The 24,225-nt window shown below is 34.0% G+C and overlaps 1 protein-coding gene across 1 annotated transcript; it reads left to right on the top strand.

Annotated features, from left to right (window-relative positions):
* The first annotated feature begins 582 nt into the window (after positions 1–582).
* On the top strand, positions 583–3,818 carry LOC143533257 (receptor like protein kinase S.2-like). The gene is made up of 2 exons (XM_077028100.1): positions 583–1,720; positions 2,325–3,818. The coding sequence occupies exons 1-2, from the start codon at positions 684–686 to the stop codon at positions 3,769–3,771; spliced, it is 2,484 nt and encodes an 827-aa protein (XP_076884215.1). The 5' UTR covers positions 583–683; the 3' UTR covers positions 3,772–3,818.
* The last annotated feature ends 20,407 nt before the right edge of the window (positions 3,819–24,225 follow it).

Below are 24,225 nucleotides of genomic sequence, written 5' to 3'. Positions count from 1 at the left end.
TTGTTAAGCAACATGAAAAGTCATTCACAACGACGGCGAAAATAGATAACTCATATAATCATATTCCTTAATATGTTATTTTAGCTCCCTATGTGAAACAGATGATTAAACAAAAAATGTTTGCCTTAACTTTAGGAACTTTAGTTTACTCTTATAGATTATATTAATGCAGATTAAGACGGGTTTATCCTCAATTTTGATTATACTGCTTCTAAATTGTATTTTCATAAAATCCATGATTCTTAATGAAGTATACACATCCACACCAGACACATATCATATCTGTGCAACTCTATGCAAGGATGGAGTGGAATGATTATCAGTGAGGTTACGCGTAATATAAATTTTTTTCAGAGACCTTTGGGGCTAATGTAGCGGTCAGTTATGATGGTCTCTACGCTTTTCGATGAAAATAGATAGTATATAACATTGAGGTACAATACTCATTTGAAAAAAGAAACACTAAATGAGGAAACTAACATTAGTTACTATAAGAACTAAATATAACAACATTCTTGAAAAGCTACATTCAAAATTATACGAGGACCATTTATGTAATTATCACTATCATTTATGTTGATAGTTGGCAACAACATAAGGAAGGTCCCCTTTATATTCACCTAGTTATCCACTTAAATCTTCTCACACACCACCACTCCACCATCATCACCATCACCATCACCATGCACCTCCACCACCTCTGCTTTGTCTTACCATCTAACGATGATGACACACACCAACTAAAACTACCACCATCACCACCGCCACCACCACTACCATCTAAAGAAAGATCATGCGGCATTAACCTCCATGAGATCCTAAAATGCACCCTCCACAAATTCTTAAACTCCAAACGAGAATTCCGGTTTTGCGGCTCCTGCATAAAACCATCCGCCGCGGTCTTCCACGACACCGATGGCATACAGTTCGAAAAAGAAACGAGTATTGGAGCCCAAAACCCCAAAACATTCACATACTCCGAACTCTACATAGCCACCAAAGGCTTTAGCGACGACCAGATACTCGGCAGTGGCGGATTTGGAAGAGTGTTCAAAGCCGTCCTGCCGAGTGACGGGTCCATAGCTGCGGTCAAATGTTTGACCGAAAGTGGGGACCGTTTTGAAAAAAGTTTTGCAGCAGAACTGGTTGCAGTGGCCAACCTACGCCACCGCAACCTTGTCCCGCTGCGTGGATGGTGTGTACATAATGATCAGTTATTATTAGTTTATGACTACATGCCAAACCGTAGTCTTGACCGGTTACTTTTCCGCCGGGTGGGAAACAAAGAAAACTCGCCCACGCCGCCGCTTAGTTGGGACAGGAGGATGAAAATAGTAAAAGGGCTTGCGGCGGCTTTGTTTTACCTGCATGAACAACTAGAGGCTCAGATCATACACCGAGATATTAAAACGAGTAATGTGATGCTCGATTCGAATTTTAATGCGAGGCTTGGTGATTTCGGGTTGGCTCGGTGGATGGAACATGAACTCGGGTATGAAACGAGAACATCTTCGATGAGTGACAACTCGCTTCGGCTGGCGGACACCACTAGTATTGGCGGCACGATTGGATATTTACCGCCCGAGAGCTTCCAAAAGAAAGCGGCGGCCACTGCGAAATCAGATGTTTTTAGTTTTGGAATTGTTTTGCTTGAAATTGCTTCGGGTAGACGAGCAGTTGATCTTACACTCCCCGACGATCAAATTATTCTGGTTGACAGGTAATAGATACATTTGTATATGATTGCATTACTATATTTTTACATAAATAAAATATTATTCACCTATACAATTTTTCAAAGTTATTTTAAAGTCTTTTGGTTAGGTTTAATAAGTAGGAGAAATATTTGAAAATGATTGTATTTGTATAATTATATGTAAATATAATATTATTATTCACAGTTTTTCAGTTCAACGTTTTTCAAAGTTATTTTGAAGTGTTTCGGTTAGGTTTAATAAGTAGGAGAGATATTTGAATATGATTGTATTAATATAATTATATGTAATATAATATTATTCAGCTAAACAGTTTTTCAATTCAAAGTTTTTCATAGTTATATAGTTCAAAGTTTTCCAAAGTTATTTTGAAGTAGGAGAGATATTTGAAAACGATTATATTAACATAATAATTATATGTAAATAAGATATTATTCACCTACATGGTTTTACACTTCAAAGTTTTAACGTTGTTATTTTGAAGTCTTTCTGTGAGGTTTAATAAGCAGGAGACATATTAATTTGAAGACAATTGCATTAATATAATTTTATCTAAGTAAAATATTATTCACCTAGACAGTTTTTCAGTTCTTTCGAATTCTTTGTCAGGTTTAGAAAATTATCCGACGAAAAGATGGTTTTGCAAGCTGCGGATAGCCGGTTGTCCGACGGGTCTTACCACATTCAAGAAATGGAGCACTTGATTCATCTCGGGTTACTATGCACACTCCACAACCCGCAAACCCGACCAGGCATGAGATGGATCGTGGAAGCACTTTCGAGTGGTATCGGTACCACACTCCCCGATCTTCCTTCATTCAAATCCCACCCGCCTTACATAATCGTAACCCGCACCGCCACCTCCACCACTACCGCCGCCACCACCACCACCGTTACCACTTCCTTCGGAATCGCTTCTTGTAGCTCAACCGCCTACGCCACCGCCAACGAAGAAAGCTTGTACATAACCGCACAAGAACACGGAGACAATAGCGCCGAATCGCCCGCCACCACACAACCAAGCCGCCGCCACATAAACCCATTCCTAATGGTCGAACCGCCTCGCGAAATAACCTACAAGGAAATCATTTCCGCAACCGAAAACTTCTCCGACTCCAACCGATTATCCGAGGTGGATTTCGGGACCGCTTACTACGGCGTTCTCGACAACCACGACATCATTGTAAAACGCCTCGGCATGAAAACATGCCCGGCCCTACGCCTGCGTTTCGCCAACGAGCTCTCTAACCTAGGCCGGCTCCGCCACCGCAACCTCATCCAGCTCCGCGGGTGGTGCACCGAGCAAGGCGAAATGCTCGTGGTCTACGACTACTCGGCTAACCGTCTCCTAGGTCAACTCCTTCATCACAACCTTAAAAAACCAAACATTCTACAATGGAACCATCGATACAACATTGTCAAGTCACTCGCGTGCGCGATTCGATACCTACACGAAGAATGGGAAGAACAAGTTATCCATAGAAACATAACATCATCCGCAATATACATCGACCCTGACATGAACCCTCGGCTCGGTTCATTCGCGCTAGCGGAGTTTTTAACCCGAAACGAGCACAGCCATCACGTGGTAATAGATAAAAAGGTTTGTGTACGTGGAATATTCGGGTATATGGCTCCCGAATATATGGAACTCGGGGAAGCGACACCGATGGCAGATGTTTATAGTTTCGGGGTTGTGGTGTTGGAAGTGGTGACGGGACGAATGGCAGTGGATTTTCGACGACCCGAGGTGTTGTTGGTAAAAAAGGTTCATGAGTTCGAGTCTCGAAAAGGTAACTATGAGGAACTTGTGGATCCGAGATTGGACGGGGTGTATGATCGTAAGGAGTTGGGGAGGTTGGTGAGGTTAGCGATGGCGTGCACGCAGCCGAACCCGAATTTGAGACCGACAATGGCAACGATTGTGAGTATACTCGATGGTAATGATCGATGGTTAACTGGAGAAGTGCAAAAAGAGAGTGTGGATGAATGGAAAGAAAGGAATATGCTGTCTTTGTCACTAATTCGTCGGATTCAAGCTTTAGGGATACAATGATGCATGGATGATTTAAGATATATAGTGGTTTGGGTTTTCTTTCATATACATATTTTTTTTTTCACAATCGAAGTTTTATATAATTTACTATAAAACGATTACAATAAAGAGGCAGGCAAACGGGCAACAAGCTGCGCCGCAACCCCCTTTTGAACAGCAAAGCCAATCCTGTTAAAAACGAAGCTTTGGGACCTAGAAGCTGAAGAGGTTCCGTGTACGACGCGCTGAACCCTACTCAAAAATTTCACAGCCTCTGGAGCCAGAAAACCAAATGTATCAAAGGCAAATGGTAGAAAGACATGTTGATTATCTAAACAAGCTTTCTCGTGTTTAACAACTTTGCCCGATTCAGCCTTCAACGCAGCCTGACCCACAACAAACCCACGGTCCCTGAGCCCAACAAGAGGAGACACTCCTGTAAGATCCACACAGGCGTGTTTCCCCCTGCCCACCCGAACACAAGAATATCAGCTGGTCGTAAAGTAGACCTCCCTTCAATAGGATCCGTGAGAAAGTTAACAGGGGCCTCCTTTTTAGCAGAAATCCCTGCCCGTTTAAGAACATCACAATTGTGGATACAGTTTATTTTTTCTGAGTTAATTTTCTTTTCTTTCTGGTGTTTGTGTTTCTAACTATACACTTTAACCATATTTAAGGAAAACTAAAATCATCAAAATTTCAATTTAAATCAACAAAAATCAAGAAGTAAAATAATCACTAAAGTTCTTCATGTTCCAAATAGTTTTCGCTATCCCTAAGCCACTCCCAAACTCGAATATGGATATGCCAAGTAAGGTTATGATTTGACATCATACTTTTCAAATGGTACGGCATTTGACGAAAGCAATCATTTGAAAAGACATCTTAACCTTCAATCGCCTATTTGATGAATTCTCAAAGGGCCCTTTAAAAACTTATGTGGAGTTGAATCGGGGATGATGCGTGTATAGTCGGGCCATCTAAATCTTATGGTTATATATATAGTTCCTATCTTGGTGAACCATCACATTATATGAGTCTCGTTTTGAAATTACGATGTAACATCCCAAATATTATAATATTAAATAAAGAAAGTTGTGTTAAGTTGTCGTGTGTTAATTAATATTAACTAGCATATAATAAGGAAAAGATCATGGACTTGGATTAATTAGGATGGATTAAAGGGTAATGGGTCTTAGGTTCATGGGCTTTAAAGGATATAAATACCCCCTTAAACCACCATAAAACCTAAATCCTCATTCCATCTTTCCATATTTGCCTACACACACACACACACACACACACACACACTTACACCGTTCGCGGCCAAGAGAGAAAGGAAGGCCCGAGATCAAACAAACTTGGATCTTTGATATACAAGCTGTATACAAGATAAAGGTTTAATACCAAGCGAAACCGTAACCATAAAACGAATAAAGGTACGTTCTTGATCCTTAAAGTGTATGTTTTTATAAACGGTTAGCCATGAACCTTGAACCTAGAGTAGATCGGGTATAAACGAAACGTAAAGTTGTAAACTTGATGCTAAAACGAACTTAATGGATCTATAAACAGGTACGACTCGTCTAAAATGAACCCTAGATCTAGTTTTGAACGTTTAAGGTCAAAGGTCCAAACTTTATAAATTTACGGGTCGTGTTTTATCCAAAAATGGCAACGTGAACGTTTACGGGAATTATTAACATCGTATCAAAGGATTTCAAGTTAAAACTGATATGTTTAAGGGGTTAGAACCAAACCCGAAACTGCTACTGTACAACTTCACCTACAAGCAAGTTCGCCTACTGACCAACTTTGCCGTAAAAGTTCGTCTACGGATATGTTCGCTGAACGCTTAACTTCGTCGGACACTAAGTTCGCCGGAAACTAAGCTCTCCGGATGTTAAGTTCGTGTGTATATAAGTTCGCTTAACGCTAAGTTCGCTTAAGTCAAGTTCGCTTAAGTTAAATTCGCTTAAGTTAAGTTCGCGTAAGTGAAGTTCGCTTAACATATATGTTCGCTAACATTTATGTCCGCTCATAAATACAAGGTAACGAATCAGATAGCGAATCTGACTTAATTCTTTATGAAGAATGAGTTAACGAATTAGAAAAATAATTTAAATTTCTTGTGAAAAATGTGTTAAGACAGTTAATGGAAATAAAATTTTTCCAAGCTATTTGACAGCTTAACCCCAGCCAGGGACTCTGCCCCTTGGACCCCACTAGGGGCTGCCGCCCTTAGAACCTCGCTGCCAGGGGCGCTGCCCCCGGACCCCCGTTCGTTGTAGGAAATAATTAAACTAGAAAGACGATATGAGTAGTGATAGTTAAATAATACGTGTAAATGATATACAGTTAGTCGTGCACAACTCAAGAAAGGGATTACCATTAACTCTGAACGTAACCGCATTCAGGTGAGTTTCTAGCCCCATTTCCTTGTTATGTTTTCGGGGTTGTGTGTATACTCGATGTGAATGTTAATACACTTACCTTAAAATGGTAAGTATATGTTATGATGACGATTGTGATAGTTATGTATGTATGTTTGACCGTACGTGAACGACCTTCGGGTATTGCATGTATTGTTAAGGCAAGTGTAGTGTAGTATGTATGATATGGGTATGTGAATAAGAAAGTATGTACGACTATGATATGTATGGTATTAAATGTATGGATATGACAATGAAATGTAAGGTAAGGTTAAAGGGTTGCATACCCTAATAATATATGCGAAGGTTAAAGGGTTGCATACCCTAATAATATATGTGAAGGTTAAAGGGTTGCATACCCTAATAATTTATGCAAAGGTTAAAGGGTTGCATACCCTAATAATATATGCGAAGGTTAAAGGATTGCATACCCTAATAATATATGCGGATGTTATAGGGCGAAATGCTCTTTAAGACGTAAGGTACAAATATATTATAAAAGAAAGAATGAAGGTAAGTAAGTATGAATGAAAGTACATATGTGTGTATGTATTGTATGTTACGTGATTAACTAGAACTCACTCAGCGTAGCTGACTTTTAGTATGCACGCAGGTGAGTAGAATGAGGCAGCTCGCTTGAAGGGCACACATGTCATGGAATTGAAAAACTGGCATCTCAAGGAAGTGTTATGTTATTACAAAGACAAAGTTTTATTTTTAAACTACTTTGAATGTGTATTGTGATAAGATTTGGAAGCTATGTAATATATTCTGGTTGAAGTTTGAATATTCCGTGAATGTTTTTATTAACTCTGATATTTACAACTGTGTTTATGAGTAAATCCAACGTCTAATGTGAGGCACCGGTAACGGGGCCTTACATACGAATCAATTGAAATTAAAAGGGTAGTTTGGTCATATGGGAAGTTAGTTATATAGTTGATTCTTCGACTAAATACAAATTGCATCATCTGATGTTATAACCCCCTAATTCGATCATAAGATTTAAACAATTAACCTATGTTATAACATCGTACATATTTTTTTTGTTGTGTTTTATTGCATTGTTTGTTTTTACACAATTAAATTATGTTTTTTGAACATATGTTTTAAACAATTAACACATGTTTCCTTTATACAATTAATATATGTTTTATATTAATTCCATACGGAAACTGCTAAGAGATCGGCTTATGGTTTGACGGATTTCCAAAGAGTGCCGGATGAACACATATTTGTGTTTAAATATGGCCGGAAACTTGCGAAGAGAGAAAGGAGAGAGAGAGAGAGAGAGATGGAAAGAGAAGGTAAGAGAAAAAATATGAGAGAGAAAGTTGAAGTGATGAGAAAAAAGAGAAAGTTTGATTAAATGAAAAAACTTTTTATGAATAGTAAATGATATGACATTAGTAGCAAAAGAATCTTCGTGAATAAAGAAGCAATGACTAAAATGCCCTTTTTACCTTTTTATATTAAATAAAATAATGTAGATATGACATTTTTTGAACCACACAAATGAGTTTTCAGGGTTTTCATAACTCAACAAGGTTTTTATTCTAATCTAACCCTATATATATGTATATATATATAGAACTAGGTTAAAATAAGAAGTAGATTTTTCCTAAGAAGTGTAGAAAATGTGTTTTCTCCATTAGATCTAATAAAACACACCGCGCAATAAACACACTACAACTAAAATAAAACACACTACACAATAAACACATTTTCCATATCAACCATTTGATCAACATATCTAACGCACTAGATTACTTCTTACACTTCTTAGACAAACTCCACTTCTTATTTTAACCCCACCCTATATATATAGGGGATGGATCATGCGAGAAGTCAAGTTACAGTGAGAAGCGCGAGAAATGGATCTAAACCATTGGTTTGGTTTAATCAACGGTACACAATAACAATGGCAATTTTGTAATAATCAAGACAAATGTTTGCCAAGCTTTTCAGAAAGAAGGGTATTTTAGTCAGGATGCGTATGTATTATTTGATTTCCATTGTATGCTCTCTAATCAATTACTAGAAATCCGCATAAAAATCCTCTTGCTATTGCATAAATCTTCTAGTTGTGAAAGTAGAATTGTAAAATATTTAATCGCATCAGATTCCTTCACATGGTATTAAAAATCAAACGTGGTAAGAGTTTCTTCACAGAGACGGTTGTGTTCAAGGGTTTTCATCTTTGAAGCATAAATTTCTTCTAAGGTTTGTGTATTTCGTTTTTTCTTGATTGAAATAATTCAAAACCACACACATTTCATATTAGAGATACATATACTCATAATCCAAACATTATTTTCGTTGATTGAATTATTTATTTGGGGATAAAACTAGGGTTTTTTTTTTGTAATATCAATTCTGGTGAACGAGTGAATCCTCTTTTTCTTCATATAAACTTACAATAACTAGTATATTCATTTACAATTTTGACATGCATGAATTGGATTTCGTTAAAAATAGGGGATTTTAGTGGATTGTAGGTTTGTGTTTGGTACACGTTTTGTACACTTTACATCATGTATAATCCATATCTTTTTTGGTAAATTTGGTTTTGATTTGTTAGTAATTACATACAAAGTTTAATGGTAAACATATAGAAACTGAATCTTGATTCAAGTATGTTTTCTTGTTATTCTACTTTGGGCTAATATAGAAAATAGTGTAATTTTTATGCCAATTATAATTAATCAATTAGCAGTTATCAAATGCCGGATTTTAAGATTATTATATTTCACAATTTGGTTTTGCTATTTGAATCATGTGTTACATCAATTTTGTTTATTTGAGCAGATTGGTAAAGTGAGAGTATTGCAAAGAACAAATCATACACTGTACAAGAAGTCCTATATTGTTCATTTTGAGTTTAAAATGCACAACAAAGTATATCCTACATTGTTCCCTTTTTAGTGTACTTGTATAGTTTTACGTTTTACCTGCACCTGAGCATGTTTTTCATAGTGGAAAATGTGTAGGTAATATGTATACTGAGACTGTGTAAGTTCATATGTAAAATGTGTAGGTAATTTTTAATCTGTGTAGGACTTTGTAAGTTCTGTGTAAGTTCATGTCTGATTGCATGTAGGTAGTTTATAACCTGTGTAGGGCTTTGTAAGTTTTGTGGAGGCTCTATGAGTTCATGTGTAAGTACATGCGTGATTATGTGTAGGTAATTTGTAACCTATGTAGGGCTCTATACGTTGTGTGTAGGGATGAGCTAGGGGTTCGGTATCAGTATTTCGTGCGAAATTCGGGAATGCCGGTACCCTACCAAACCATACTGGTACCGAAAACTCAAAACTTGGTACCGATTCGGTACCGGTACCGAAAACGCTCATCCCTAGTTTTGTGTAGGGCTTTGTAAGTTCATGCTTGATTATGTGTAGGTAATTTGTAATATGTGTATGGCTATGTAATTTTTGTGTAGGGCTCTTTAAGTTAATGTCTGATTATGTAAAACGCTCTATAAGTTCATGTGTAAGTTAATGTCTGATTACGTAGGTAATTTGTAATATGTGTGCGACTCTATAAGTTCATGTTTAAGTTAATGTCTGATTACGTAAGTAACTTGTAATATGTGTACAACTCTATAAGTTCATGTGTAAGCGCATGTCCTGATTAAATCGGTTGATCATTATTATCAGATATGCTTTAATTTTAAAAATCAGTCGATAGTGGTTACTAACAGTATTGATTCCGAGAAGAAAGGAAGAAGGTTGAAAGTAGAGAAGGGTAAACACGAAAAGATCTCATATTTTTGGGGGGCAATTTTGAATCTGAATGAAAGGTGGCTAATCCAATATAGCAGATAGTGTAACCTTTTTTTTGTTGGTGGTGTTGTTGGTTTTAGTCCTACAATTCTAAACATTATGTTTTGGTTTAAAGTTATGTATTTGTTATTTTGTTTATGAAGAAATTATGGAGCTTGGAAATAGTTTGAACTTTATTAATTTTGTATACGTCATGATTTTGGGTTTTGTAGTATTTTAAAGTACTAATGAAATGGGTTTGAAATCTTATTGTGAAATTTGTATCTCATAGTCCTTTTATTAATGTTTAAACAAATAAACTTACATTATATACAAAGATGCTTAGGTTTGTGGCTAATCGAATTATAATAGTTTTCAAGATCGATGAAAATTGGACATTGTAGTGAAATTTTTACCTAATTGGATTATGATATAAACAAAAAAAATTGGGTTAAAACAAAATAATAAGAGACTTACTGATTAATAAAATGCTAATATGTAACTTATCATTAATTAGAAAGAGTTACCAAAAAACGAGAGATGATCAATTTACTAATATAGCCTTCTAATTAAATAACTAGAATTTGAAAGAAAATTACGTGATTGGTTAAACTCTCTTCTCGCACTTCTCGCACTAACAAACACTTCTGAAATGAACCTAATCCTATATATATATATATATTTATATTTATATATATGTTTAAGTTCAAGAGAGAAATGGTATTACTGCGAGAAATGATTATAAGCCACTAGTTTTATTTTAGGTTTTAAAAGCTTTAAGATAAATGTAAAAGATGTGAATGCAACAATAAATGTTCTCTCTATTCAATTAATACAACTAATATAATCATAATAAATCTATTTATAATTAATATATCTACCTAATTTAACTATAATAATTAAAAAGATAAAAACACTAATTTAGTTTTATAATTTATTTACATCCTCTTCATTTTATCCAACAAAAATATAATTTATTCATATAATACTAGTTGTTTATATTAAAATAAATATCTTTCCACTCAATTTATTAGCATATATCAACGCGTAATTTTTAACAATAAATATCAAAGCATAATATATTTTTTCAATTGATATATCTAGAATAAATATTGTCATAAATAATAAAAAAATGTCACGTAAATGTGTCCATTAAATATAAACAATAAATATACAACCTACACAAAATTATATAATCTACACTTGCTTTGAGCAAATACAAAAAAACATACAACTTACATATTTAATTCGACATCAAAAATTATATAAGTTACACAAAGATACACATATCCTATATGTGTGTAGGTTATTTATTTTTCGTGTGTAGGTTATATGTTTTCTTATTCTTAGAACAAGTGCGGGTTATATATTTTTGTGTATGTTGCATATTTCACATTTAATGCAAACATGTGTAAGATAATTTTGTATTATTCATCATAATGTAACTACGTGTTGATGAATATTAATAAGTTGCGTTGGAAGAAATTGGTTTTAAATAGAAAGAAATTTTAATGTATGAATAAATTGCATTTGTGTAGGATAAAATTTTCGTGTGTTGCTATATGTTTTTCTTGTGTAGGTTATATCGTGTGTATATTTTATTGATGATGAATTTTGTGTGTAGGTTATATGTTTTCTTATTCTTAAAACAAGTGTAGGCATTATATTTTGGTGTAGGTTGTATATTTTTTTTGTTAATATTTAATGCAAACACGTGTAAAATAGTTTTTTGTATTATTTATCACAATGTAAACTACGTGTTGATGGATATTAATAGATTACGTTGGAAGAAATTGGTTTTGGATAGAAAGAAATTCTAACGTATGAATAAATTGTACTTGTGTAGGATAAAAATTCAAGAGACAAAAAATAAGTTATTAAAATAAATGAATTCTTAATATTTTTTAATTATAGTAATTTGATTAGTTATATCAATTAAATAGATAATTATTATAGTTTTTTAGTTATATTAATTGAAGAGAAATGATGCATTTATACTTTCTTACTTTATCTTTAAACTTTTAAAACCTAAAACAAAACTAGTGGCTCATATTCATTTTTCGCATTTCTCGTAGTAATTTCATTTCTCTCTTGAACCATCCCTATATATATATATATAGAACCTTTCATTTAACAGGACCAACGAGAAAAGCGTTTCATGTAAAGGGGTCGTAATAAGTCTTGGAACTCAAAAAGCGTCCTAATAGTCTTAATATTTTGATACACATACAAGCGTCCTTAAAAATTAATTTATAGGACCCTTATGATGTAACATTATAGGTACTTTAGTACCAACAAAAAAGTCCTGATATCCCAAATAAGATTAAGAAACCAATTTTATGGTCGCATAATATATCCATTAACAACCCAAAAAGCATCTCAATAAATACATGATATATAATATAATATATGAAACCAAATTGAATAAATAAATTGTAATTGTAGAACTCAGAACATTATAACTTCAATAAGAAGTTCAATACGAAACATATTTCAAATACCAGATAAAAATTGTGTAATAATAACATATTTCAAACTTCAAATGTTTACACAATGAGTCTATATGTTTCTTTGAGTGAAAATTACACTTCTATAAAACTTAGCTCCAATGTTTTTCATGACATCTACTCTGCAATTATCAACCATAAAAACAAACATTAGTATTAATTAAAAAAAATCTAAAAGTTCTATTTAGAAAAGTCATTGTTCTTGATTCAAAGAAAAAACATATAAAAGAAAATGATTCAAACGTCTAACAATTAAACAGAATGTATTTGTAAGTTGCACAGAATGTATTTATATCTTGTTTGGCAGCCTGTCTTACTCAAAGTATAACCCTAAACGAAGTGGACAATAGACTCTTAAAAACAAAATAGAGAAGATAGAATCATTATCACAGAACGTGAATAGTGAGAAAAAGCACCGAACCTGAAGAATCCATGAGTCCAACTGTCAATCAACTCTGCATAAAATAACATAAAAGTAGATTAATAATATGTAAACAAACTAAAAGGTATCCCTATCCTCTTTAAGATTCGTATTACGAAAAAAAAAGGCAATAATAACTCAATAACCAAACCTAATTTGTTTGCATATCTACCCAAACACAATAAGTTGATAGTAGCTAGAAAGTAATGCAGACATATTTAAAACGTTTCCTACACAAAGTAAGCCTAAACAAAATATCAAAAGTTACAAAAATTTGTACTTCATAATCTACAATACCAAATTATTATAATTTATAACTAAATCAACTGTAACGACTCATATTCATGGCTGCGTTAGGTTGTATTTCAACTTTCAACTGACCTCGGACTCATAATCTCACCAAATCAAGGAATTTTTATCCCGGGACTCCTCACTTTAACCCCCAAGAGGGGAATTAAGGAATTTTTATACTTCTCTTCAACCCAGTCACGGCTTGACAAAAAAACATACAAATCGGTGGCCACACCAAACATCAATTAAATCATATAATAACAAATCGTCCTCAATCATAACCAAAAAATACGTATATAAAAATATATACAAATAACATACATACATGAAACTTCAAAAGATGTACGGGAAAATAAACAGTAAGTGTGCATGCTAGGCCCAAAACTTCAAAAGCATTTAAAAACGGGCATCATGAAACTCACCTAACGATTGTAAACTCAAATACCATAGCTAGAGAACCTCTAAGCTCAGCCAAGTCAAAAACCTGTCAAGTTATAACACCTGACATCACTAACTAGACAGCTAACGACTAGCTAACTCTACAAGCTTTTTCGAACTTGATTAAACCGACCAGAAACCCTATACACTAGAAAAAACATCCACCTCAGCCCTAAACCTTAAATGTCATAATCTTATCTCCTCACAACTGAATTGGGGCTAACGGTTCACAACTACACCCGGTAACCCTTGCAATTTACGAATTCGCGCGTTAACGAGCCACTTAACCAACCACCAACCAAACCAGCCCCATTTTGATAAAATAATTGGTATATTACAGTATACCCATAAATATTTAACCCCCCAAATTGGTGGGGTCTGCAATCTCATTATTTTCCACGTTTTCTAACAATTAACCGAGTTTACACGTTCTTACAAACCGATTAAAGGATCACCAACCAAATCAGCCCCTATAACAAAAAAAAATACTTTTCCTACCGCCCTTATACCAACATATGACACCACAAACTGATTGTGTTGGCAATTCCTTTAAACAACGCCCCAATTGCAAGACTTACGATTTTAAACCCGACCCACCAAAACAAATCCAATGACCATGAAATTTTAGTATGATATACTAGACATACATGGGAAACTTTTGGCACCAAAAACCATTACTTTTGACCTCGGGAAGTGGGTCAATGGAAAGATATCGAATCTGAACCTAGTTGCAAAAACCGAAGCAATTGATCAATGTAACGACCTACATTAAGCAAAAGGAGATTATGGGAGATTAGTACACACCTTAGTCGACCTCTAGAAACCTGGAATCAATATTATTCAGCCAAAAAAAAGAAGGGGGGGGGGGTGGGTTCTTTGGTCCGATCGCAGCAGGAGGGAGAGAGGGAATATTAGGTTTTTAATTTTGTAAATGTTGCATAACTAGCCCTCCTAGTTTCCAACTGAACTCCTTGCTCCAAAAGTTAATTAAAATGACTTATAGAAGTAACGATAGGCCCTTGGACAAGTAAACGAATCCGTAAAATAATAACAAACTCCACAACACGCGACACTCGGTTTACGCGAATTTAGGGATGTTACAAAGGAGCGATAATAACACCACGATGATTAAGTGTCTTATAAAGGTTAAAGTTATAAGACCATAGTGCAAAATGTCCTATTAAGTTATGTTCTTATATGACTTCGACTATAAAGGGTCCTATAACATCGAACATTTATGACTTAACTACAAAGTGTCCTATTAACTTATGTTATAATAAGACCTCAAGTGATCAATTGTCATATTACATTACCACATAATGGGACACCAACAACTACATGTCTTATAGATTACTTTATTAAGATTTACATTTTAAGTGTCTTGTTAAGTTATATGATAATACGACCCCAAAGAATCATCCATCCTATTAAATAACTTTTTAGGACACCGGTTCTGTAGTGTATATTGTAAAATGACACCAAATGTTCATTTGTCCTATTAAATAGATTTTAGGACCCTATTTTACAAGTGTCCTACACAAAACGTCCTAAAAAGCCCTTTTTGTTGTATATATATATATATATATATATATATATATATATATATATATATATATATATATATATATATATATATATGAGAAAAAAACTCATGTAAGAGGAAAATGCGTCTTTAACAAGTGATTTCGGCAAGTGATTCTGCTAATTTTTCCACAAGGAAATTACATTACAACTAACTTGACCCTAAAGACTCCCGTATCAAGATGTGAGATTTATCTAATCATTTGCTAACGTTTTCAATGTGCTTTGTTACCAACAGGTGAAAGACACATACTAACTTAGGTACTACTTGATCTGCAACAGGAAGGTCAACATTCTAAAAAAACATCTGGTTTAGTTTTTCTACAACTACAACATATGGGTAACATCATGTGTAGTGAGGGACTATAAAATTTAGGTGGGTGGGTGGGGGTCTAGTTAGCAAAAAAGAGATTTTTATCTTAGGGGCGTAATGATATTGTAGTCCCATCACATCGCCACATCATATTTTTTATTTTCTTTTTATAATTAAATTAAACAAATAAAACTATTAAATTAAACAAATAAATAAAATATAGTAAAATTAAAAAAAGAAACACTAAAAATAAAAATACATAACAAATAAATAACCATAAAACTAAAAACTACTTTCATAGGTTGTAAAATTCGCACATTTTTTGTAATCGTCGTTCTTCCAACAATGTGGTCTCTTCGATAAACACCTTTGAGACAAGGTACGCGTAGTCTCGTTCGATTTGCCTCAATTCAACTAGACCGGCAAACCGATCATTGTTTTTGGTGCTAGCATGGAGTGTAGCGAAACGTTCCATGTTTTGGGTTTCGAAACGTCCGAACATATCGTTTAGTCAGTCCAATTATTCGCGCCCCCCCCATCGGCTCGTGTTGACGACCAACCCTCCAATTTTTTTCCATTCTTTTTTCTTCCTCTCCAAGGGGTCGAGGCAACTCTTGTACGTCGTCGTCCCTTAAATTAACCTCGTCTTCGTCAACGAGGTAGAATTTATGAGCATCGGAGGGTGTTGCAGGTGTGCTCGGATTTGTCGAAGATTAGGTCTTTAAACGTTTTGGATCCCGGGATGATGCGCCGGATAGTCGAGCGACTGGAACGGTGGGTTCCCATTCCATTTCGGGCAAAAGCGAAGTTTTCTCCCAAGAAGTTAAATACTTAAATGCCTTCCCTTGACACCCTTCTTATTGCCATTGAGTGCCATAACCCAACCTAAGGCGGAAATGCCGGGGCGTGAGCTGATTGCTCACAGCTCTCAAGGTACTATCATGTAATAATTAAAGTTATAATATATATTATCTCAAATTTAATAATCCAACAATTTTCAACTATCACAATACATAGTCTTTCAATAAACTAAGTAAAGACAAATAAAATCTAAATTCTTGTTTCTTCTCTCTAGCATGCAATCCTAAGTGTCTTCAAACAACTTGAGAATCACATCACACGATAACCTGCATATGCGTTCAAATATAATAGATTTTTCAACACTAGGTTGAGTGAGTATAAAACTAGATTTAAGACGCTATAATAATATATAAAAGTGCAAACTGTACCTGTGAGATAAACAGTTAAGCCATATCACATAAACAATCAATCAAAAGAAAGAGCTCAACCAATTCCATATAAATGGACATTGGTTACCAAGCAAGGACTAAATCGTTGCCATAAAAATGGACATCGGTTGCCAAAGATGGTCGTATGATCATACTATAAATGAGGAACTTCTCCAAAACGCGTTCAAATAAAGCAAGTAACCAAATAGCAAGTTAGGCAAACTGAAAAACACACAAGGATAAACAGTTGCGGTTTAAATACTATATAATATAAAAATAGCTAGTTACGCATATGTCCAAGAAGATAAAATAAGTAAAAGAGGGAAGTGAAATAATCACCTTAGTAAATAAGCAAGGAAATAAAGATTTGATAAGATAAGGAGGTAGATCAAGCTCTTCATAAAATACCGACGAGATATCCTAAATAACAATAATCACGAAAATAAATACGAATTGAAGGATGGATCCTATAACTCAATAGATAGTCGAGATTTGATGATCAGGTATAACCTTACGCAAGTTAAATATTACGTAGATTTATTCTTAATTTTATTATCAAAGTTTTATCGTAAATAATATGATTTATTTACACAAAAATACATAAAATAAATATTTATAAAATTTGGATAGATTATTTAAATAGATTTGTTTTCTTTTAGATCAATAAAATACATTTAATATAGTTATATATATATATATATATATATATATATATATTTTGTTAATAAAGATATCTTTTTAAATAAATACTAGGTTACGGGTCCCCGCGCTTTGCAGCGAGACCCCTAAATCGAATAAAAAAAACATACGAAAAAATGTAAAATCACGAACGTGTTGCGAGTCGACGTGAAGTCAATCTGTATCAAATTACGACATCATAACTAAACAAAAGAATTAAACATGTTAATGTCAAAATACAGCAAATTATCATATGTAGAACAAAAAAATTACATGTTACAGATGCGAGCCAACATAGTTTCGCTTAGTATCAGCTAGAGGTGCACAAAAAACCCGTACCCGGAACCGGACCAGAAAAAATACCCGAAACTGGTTTTTTTATACCCAGGTATTCTATACCCGAAACCGGAACCGACCCTACCTATAGGGTATGAATAGGGTATGCATTTTGAGGTCAATACCCGTACCCGGAACCGTACCCGATTTATACCTGTGAATACCCGGACCCGGTCATACCCTATACCCGATACCCGGTATTACCCGATACCAGTTTTCTAATACCCGAAATAATACATGAGTTTTTATAGTATATTTTTATGTTTAATTCACAACTTCTATGTTCAAGTTTTTGTAAACTGCATATTACTAAGTAAATAATTTTTAATTAAGTGAATTTATGGTTTTTGTAATATAGTTTAATTATTTTTATACATTACAAAGCAAATTTAATTTTTAAACAAATTAAAAAATGTAAAAAAAAATTACAAATTCAAAACCGGGTATTAATACCCGGTCGTACCTGGTTCCAATACCCGAACCGGATGATACCCTACCCGGGTACATAGGGTTGAGTTTTTCTCCTCAATACCCTACCCGAACCCTAACCCATTTATCTCAATACCCGATTTTCCAATACCCGATCATACCCGAAACCGGTTCCATACCCGAACCCAGGTATTAGAAAAAACCCGATTTGTGTACCTCTAGTATCAGCGGTGCCAACACGAATTCGTAAACATAAATTGGTAAGTCAAAAAAAATATTTTAAAGGTACGATATTAAACATTGACACGTGGATATAAAAGCATGCAATAATAGGATATTTATAAATCATGCAAAAAGTTTTGCTCATTGTAAAGACGGACCATAAAGTATACAAAATCAAAGTTGAAATCGTTTAACTGACAAATAAAACATGTAAAGCCGACACTTGCTTAAATTTATTGTTTAAAATATAGATTGTTAAATATTATAATTAGTTAAAAGAAAATGTAAATTAAAATGAATAAAAACCATCATTTTAATTATAGCCTAGTGATTGAGTTTAATAAATTATTAGAAAATTGAATAGTAAAAACGTGAGGAGGAGTAAATCCACTTTTTATTATATATACTAATTATAAATAACTAATAATAAATAATAAATAGTAAAAATGTTATATAAACTATAATCTTTTATAAATGCTTAAACTATACCTTTAAATACACGAATTATCGTGATATATTTTATACACACACATATATATATATGTGTGTGTGTGTATGTATGTGTATATATTAACTTTAAATTAAAACCATTTTTAAATATTACAACCTTAATCAATTTTTATTAATCATATATATATATATATTTATATACAGGGTCGAGATACTGTACGATAATGCCTTAACGTTCGATAGGTACGCGAGAAGCTCAAAGGAAAAAATAAAGGCAAAATACTAAAGCGCTTAAAAACACTCAACCAAAAACTAAAACGCTCAGCCAAAAACCTAAAACGCTCAAAAATGGTTTTCGTGAAAAAAGTATAAAATTGATAGATTAACGATCCAAAACTGTTTTTTCGGTGAACCAAAGATTAATTGGATATGTATTGACGATTCCAAGATGTCGGGATGTGATTTCATGGATCGATTCGTGAATAAAAGGGATTCGCGTACCTATTGTACGTTAAGGCATTATTGTATTGGTTATATATATATATATATATATATATGGGGAGGGTTATCCTAAAAATAAATAGTTTCCTAGGAACACTAGGAATAAATCATAGCCATTGGATCATGTTAATCAATGGTTGAAATTTAAAATTACCAACAACCGACATAGTTTCCTAAAATTACTCTTTTATCATTATAACCGACATAGTTTCCTAGAATTGTTCTTTCACCTTCATTTGTAATGCCAAATGTCAATTTTTTGTTGGTTCTTACCATTCTTAGGAAACTCCTTATTCTTATTTGAACCATTTTCTATATATATATAAATGGTTTTAAACAAGGTTCGGAAAAATATTAGTCATGTGACGGTTTTAAATAAAATACTGATTTATAATATTTTTAGTACTTAATAATATAATATAAATCATTGAAAGAGTTATTACAATGATTATATGGTAAAAACAGTAAAAAAAAAAAAAAAAAAACTAAAACATGGGCAGAGGGTGGCTCGAACCCGCGCCCTCAGCCAAGGTATCGTCATAACAAAACCCACACCAGCCATAGATGCTGGTGTGTTGGTTGTTCATATGATGAAACTGCTGTTTAATAAATAAATAGACGCAGAAACAAAGATAGTACTAGAACCCTAAATTCCTAATTGATTAATCCTCTTATTATTGATTCAATTAACCTTAGGGTTAATGTTAGGTGAATCAAGATGAACATGATGATATTTCATATTACCTTAAACGATGAACAATTATGGATTAATTTTCGATACAACGGATGACCTTGATTTATGACGAACGAACAATTAAAAAGCAAATACAATTTAATTAAGTAAGGGGTTAATGACGGCGATGGGTTGGGGATCGTGACTACAAGTTTAATTGCATTATTATAAACTATTATATATGTATTGGTTTAGGGTTTAGGGTCGGCATGTATGTTACGTGGAAACATGATCCAAATGACCGTTTTAACTAAATTAAACTGTCGGTTAGGCAGATTATAGAAGGTATAATGCAATGGTTGATCCAATTTCCATAAATCATACGAGAATTGAGGTCCAAGAATTCTCAATTGTATACACGCTCTCGAATAAGGTTAACTGGTTTGGGTTCTAAGGGATAGTTGAACCGGGTTGATAATAATAATAACAATAATAAGAAATAAATTAATCATATTTTCATTTTAGACCCCAAGGTTTGAGAATGGAAACATAACTGGGTAAAATTTCAACTTTAGGGTGAAAATTGCCAAACTTTGAAAGTTATATACATATATTACATAAATTATTAAATAATAACACATTAAAAAATAATTAACTCAATAATTGCGATAAAATTTCCCGAACATCAAGATGGGTCGGGTATTTAATAACAATATTAATTTGAAAAGTACGAGTTGTTACAATTAAAATACTAAATAAAGTTAAATAAATACTTATCATTAATAACTTACAAACTTTGGGATCCTCTGAAATGGCGATCCAAGCTCGTGTGAGAGTTAATTCTCCTCCTTCGTCCAAGGTAAGTAGTCACGTGGCGCAACCAGCTCCTCGCTTCCTTCTTTTCATCTTTACGCCCCCCTTTCGAGTTGAACTGGAGGCCCATGTCGATTGAGTCTCTGGAACAGGTTAGCTAGACCCAAACACCGGCATGGGGTTTTAGGTGTTGAGGAAGTTGGCGTACGTTCTTAAGTTCGGTTAGGGTAAAGGAAATAGGTAGTTTAGGCTCAGTTGGTTTCTGGTGTTCGTAAACTTGGTTTGTTGGTTTTGCGGAGTAGGGTGTTGCCCAAAATAGAGCCATGGATAATTTAGGTTTGGTTTGTTTTGCAAAGTTTAGAATTGCGCGAAACCGGGGAACCAAAGGTTCAGGTTGTTTTAAGGATTCATTTTCGTAGGTGTTATGTATTTTTTGAAGAAGAAAATGATATATGTGTATATATATTGTTTCGAATTTTCTTTTTGTGTTGAATGTTATCCAACGGTCACTTTATTATTTTATTATTACTTCCATTTACAAACAGGTGACAGGTTCATGTCCCCCCCCACTTATCGCCGGGGGTGGGGGTGAGGGGGTTGTTGCCACCGATTATTGCCCTTGAATGTCTCTCACTACGCTTAGCCTAAATGAAATACGTCTTATTGCTTCACCATGGCATACTCTTAGATTTATTTTCAAGAGAAAGAGAATGACTTCTAAAACATCCTAGCACACAACTTTGTAACTCCTTTAGATTTACAACACATAAGATAAATCAGTTATGTACTCATAAAAGGGAAGAACTTAGGCCATTTGACAAATGGGCTTTTAAATGAGATAATGATGGCTAAAATTAGTCTAATATTTATTAACTAAAAATAAGCTAATCTAGACACTAAGTAATACTCTAGACTCTTTAAACTCGACTAAACTACTGACCGGAAAGTGAACCGATCGACAATAGTATAACTAAATAAGTCTGGATATCGAACCCACGAGACTCTATAAATTACGAAACTAGCTAATTAGACTCGACTAAAAGACACGAATATTTAATAATAATGTTTGAGGGGGGGTTTTAAACTAAATACTAATAAACTATAAACTAAACCCTAATTTAATTAAATAATAACAAAACATCATGACTACTTAAATCTAATTAATTATTCTAATAATAAACTTAAAAACCTAATTGAATAAAATATTAAGAAACTGTTAAAAACACTTAGATTAATTCAGATGATAAAGATAACTACCTAGGCTAGAATCCCAATGTTGCGACAATCAAATAACTGGCAAACTTAAGTTATGGAACTGGGATCGTAAGATAAACCCTCGACAGAAAACCCGAACAGGACCCTTGAACTTCAAGAAGACACCTATGAATTTCTAACAAGTTTTAAGACTCACCAGTTTTATGAATTAAACTTCCTTACGACTATTTAATAATTTATGTCTAAGTATCTTTATAACGAAATTCTACCTTACAGCGCGGAAATCAAAGATAGCTAAGTAGACTTAATTGACTTAATAGACTAAGCTGACAATCAAACCTAGACGGACTCCTTACGAAGAACTAAATCTAGCAATCCTGACCAACAAAGATCTATCAATAATCTATCACCTTACAGCTTTCTAGGCTAGCAGCTCACTTTTATCTATTTAATTAGTTTTATTGTTTCTATGATCTTAATACATATTAATCATAAACTATTCAAGAACACACAGTAAATGACCTAACAAAACCCTATCATATGAAACAATCACCAAGTGTAATGTGAAACAATAAATCCAAGTAAATAAAACCAAGCAATCATACACATCAATTTACTCAAACTCACCACTTTACTTGAAACATAAAATCCATAACGAAAGAAATCCTAATTAAAATCAAACTGAACAAAGGTTCATCATGACCTAGGTAGTTTATGAAGTTTAACTTAGCATCGTGTAATCTAAATCAAACAAAACAAATAAAACTGAAAACATGGTGAAATAATGAGAAACGAAATATTAAAGGCGATAAAACCCGTAGTTTTCGATCTTGAACGTAAAGCTCTTCACCGGATGTTCTCTTGCCTTCAAAACCTCCACGAAACTCGAACGATAGCTCTCAAAAACTCCAAATTCATATGGGGGCAGCAAGTTATGTTCAGGTTAAAGTTAGGGATGTTTAAATACTGAAAACATGGCCTAACTTAACACAAAACGTCCAAAAAATAACATCAGTATCCTCTAGGCACTGCGCGGACGCATAAGGCATACCCGTCGTGCAGCGCGGCGTGTGAAAATGGGGTCGCCGGTCAGACCGGCCTGGTCTGACCGGTTCCTTTTTGACGCGTTCCGAATATCCGTTTTGGCTCTTTTTGACTCGTTTTTAGCCCTTTTCGATCACGATCAACTTCCATTCCCTACGAAACATAAAAGTGTTAGTAGTATATCGACTAAAAATGAATATAAACTATTAAAATATTAAATAAACCATACACGGGAAACATAAATATTTAGCATTATATCAGATAATCATATACCTTGCTTAAATCATGGTTTAGTTTTGATAAATACACCTTGGTTTCCAAGTGTCCACCTCCAATATACAAGAATTTGAATACTATTTTCTTGGTTTTATCTAAACTTGTTAATGATGATAAGAACATAAGGTTTTCCCTTAAAAAGAAAATAGTAAAGTGTCAAAGTCGTCCGTTATGTTTGGTCAAGTTTACGACTTTAGTCCAAAAAGTTTATTTTATGCAACCGGACCATAGAGGTTTTCCATTTTCTGTCAATTATGTCCAAATCATTAACTCCATTTAATTTCATTGTTAAGTTAAGGGAGACTTCAATTTGATTATTATTTTAAGTTTGTTTTTATATATTATAATGGCTCACACTCTCTTTAAAGAAATGTAATGTATAATAATATATTATACATATAAAGATAACTTGTGTATGTAATATATATATGTATAGAGTGTAGTAGTACATGACGACCCCCACCTGAACCAACCTTGCCGGCCACACCCCACGACCCACCTGATTCCGCGTTTCCGGCCACCCCACATTTCAAATCTGGAGATTGTGCAACATATCGGGTCCAAATCTTGAGTTAAACGATATGGTTTTCGTAGCATGAGTGATTTGGACCAAATAAAACCTGAGCTGCACACAAATCGATAGTGAATTTTTAGTCAGCAGACTGGAACTGAAACTAGCGTCATGTTAGTGAGTTTTTACGAGTTGTCGGAGCAGTTGTGAGTGGTGAAAATTGTGTTTTTGGGGTTAAGGTTTTCAATTAAAAGTTGTATGTTGGCCGGAAAATATAAATGAAACGGGGAAATGATGGTGGTTGTTTCAAGTGCCAAGTGAGAGTTACAGGAAGCAGCTGCAATAGATTTA

The sequence above is a fragment of the Bidens hawaiensis genome, unplaced genomic scaffold, assembly GCF_021521415.1.
Source record: "Bidens hawaiensis isolate Kalapana, Puna unplaced genomic scaffold, B.hawaiensis_p1.1 tig00000702_1, whole genome shotgun sequence".
Lineage (NCBI taxonomy): Eukaryota > Viridiplantae > Streptophyta > Magnoliopsida > Asterales > Asteraceae > Bidens > Bidens hawaiensis.
Note: the sequence above shows the minus strand (reverse complement) of the source record. Positions and strands in the feature narration are given on the sequence as shown.